The sequence below is a fragment of the Juglans regia genome, chromosome 9 (genome assembly GCF_001411555.2).
Source record: "Juglans regia cultivar Chandler chromosome 9, Walnut 2.0, whole genome shotgun sequence".
In the NCBI taxonomy this organism is placed as follows: Eukaryota; Viridiplantae; Streptophyta; class Magnoliopsida; order Fagales; family Juglandaceae; genus Juglans; species Juglans regia.
This window is the reverse complement of record NC_049909.1, coordinates 14,436,993-14,439,369: the sequence shown is the minus strand read 5'-3', so window position 1 is coordinate 14,439,369 and position 2,377 is coordinate 14,436,993. Positions and strand designations below refer to the sequence as shown.

At 38.0% G+C, this 2,377-nt stretch overlaps 1 protein-coding gene across 1 annotated transcript; it reads left to right on the top strand.

Moving 5' to 3' along the window:
• The first annotated feature begins 392 nt into the window (after positions 1 to 392).
• Positions 393 to 1,435, top strand: LOC108994367 (ATP synthase subunit delta, chloroplastic-like). Its single transcript, XM_018969533.2, has one exon. It carries the CDS (start codon positions 515 to 517, stop codon positions 1,235 to 1,237), a length of 723 nt encoding a protein of 240 aa, XP_018825078.1. The 5' UTR covers positions 393 to 514; the 3' UTR covers positions 1,238 to 1,435.
• The last annotated feature ends 942 nt before the right edge of the window (positions 1,436 to 2,377 follow it).

Below are 2,377 nucleotides of genomic sequence, written 5' to 3'. Positions count from 1 at the left end.
ATTATAAATTCATTTTTAACTCTAAAATATTTTTCATCTATTTTGAAAAAATTTGATTTATGAATAATTTTATATATAATCGTAAAATGTGTAAACGTCGCATAATCGTTTTGAAAAAAATTGAGATTTATTATTAAAAAATTAATTAATTATTATATATATTTTAATATTTTTTTAAAATAATTATGCAGTGATTATATAAATATTTTTTTATTTATTTATCTTAATTAATTCAGAGTCTCGTGATTTGTCTGCTGCTTTAAAAAAAAAAATGTGGCTCTTGAATCAAAATTTCCTGGACAAGTAGAAAAGCAACCACGTGTCAATTCCTTATCTTTTGCAGATAAGGGCTAAGGTGCTCCAAATAAATAAGATAATAATCCTATCCTTTTTCATCCGTTGATCATCTTACTCCTCCCAATCTCATTCGTCCGTCTCAACACCAAAAGCCTCCATTACACCTCCACCAAACGACTCGGCCAAAGGCTCAAAGCACACCACCACCAACCCAGCCATGGCCGCCCTCCAGCACACCCCCATTTCCCTCCAGTCCCCACCTTCCGCCCGAATCCCAAGAACATCAATCCACAACCTCTCCTTCTCCACCGCGTTCCCATCTCTCAGAACCAGACAGAAACTTGCCGTCGCTACCGGTAATGGCCGCGCCAGAATGGCTTCCGCAGCCGCCAGTAGCTACGCCGTGGCCCTGGCCGACCTCGCGAAGTCCAACAACACCCTCGAAAAGACCTGCGACGACGTCGAGAAAATCGAGAAGATCTTCTCGGAAAAACAGGTGTACGACTTCTTCATCAACCCCACCATCGATGCGGAGAAGAAGCGCCAGATGCTCGACGAAATTTCGAGCTCGTCGAGCCTCCAGCCCTACACGAACAACTTCCTCAACATCCTGGTCGACGCCAAGCGGATCGACCTGATCAATGAAATCGTGAAGGAGTACGAGATCGTGTACAACAAGCTGACCGATACAGTAATGGCGGTGGTGAGCTCGGTGGTGCAGCTGGAGTCGCAGCACCTGACCCAGATTGCAAAGCAGGTGCAGAAGCTGACTGGGGCCAAGAACGTGAGGGTCAAGACCATGATTGATCCCACCTTGGTGGCCGGATTCACCGTCAGGTACGGAAGCACGGGCTCCAAGTTGATCGACCTGAGCGTCAAGAAGCAGCTCGAGGAAATCGCTACTCAGCTTGACTTGGGTGATATTAAATTAGGCGTATGAGTTTTTCTGTATTTTTTTTCCCTAATAATGTCATTTTATTTAAGTTGGATGATTTTTTGTTTCTGTTAATTTTGGTAGTTTATTATTGTATGAATGAATATTTTGTATGCTATTCTTTGGAGTTGGGCAAAATGCTGCTGCCCTTTTTGTTATCCATTGAACTTGTTAAGAGTAATTAACAGGAGATCTTGTTTATCACCTTTCTATATAGTTTAGATTTTTAAAAATTTTTTTAAAAAAAAAAGAAAAAAAAGAAAGAAAGATGTGTGTATTTTTGGGCTCATACATGAAAAAATAAAATAAAAGAAAGAAAGAAAAAAGATATTTGTAGAAGTTACCCTCTATCAAACTCCTGATTTCTCTTTCAATTGAATGTCCAATTGGAAGTAATAAATCTAAGTGACGGTTTAAAATTTGGAAGTTTATTCTTAAAAATTTGGATGTATGGAACACACTGTCTACAAAAAGTAGATTGCCATCGAGCTATCTCAATCATTATTTCTTTTAATAATTGAGGAAGAGATTTGTCGTTTTGAGAAATCTGAAAAGGAAACAATGTTGGAAGATCGATCTCTTCGTTCCATGTCTCTTTTTTATTTATTAGTATTGATTGTTCAGTTTTTTTATATATAGTCGTTAGATATAATTGGCATACAGTTATTTATATCACGTTACATGCATATTAATATTTTTTTTCATTTCTTTAAACGCATATGTTCTCTCTCATCAGCTCTCTCTTATTGGCGCTCTCTCTCTCATCAACTATTTCTATTTCTCGCTCCTCAAGTCATTCGGGTCATCACTTTCTCATCAGTTCGGTCTTTCTCTCTCATCAACTCTCTCTCTCTCGTCAACCATTTCTCACATCCCAGTAGTATTTCTAATTCGGGGGGTTTAGGATGAGCGATTTCTATGTCAATCTCGTTTACACGTCGTTTGCGTCTGCATTTATGAGCAATGTGAGATCTCATATACCAATTGGCATTTACTCTTACATATCATATGGGGTATGTAATACCCCGCTCCTCACGGTTAATAATAAAGTCACTTTTAAAAATTTTCAGGAGTCAGAGTGCTACTACTGAACCTTAACTTAAAAATATTTTCTTTTTATTCTGAATGAAGCGTTAAGTACAAATA

Bases quoted from the DNA above. Each gene is read 5' to 3' on its own strand.
- LOC108994367 (XM_018969533.2), top strand. From the start codon at position 515: ATGGCCGCCCTCCAGCACACCCCCATTTCCCTCCAGTCCCCACCTTCC.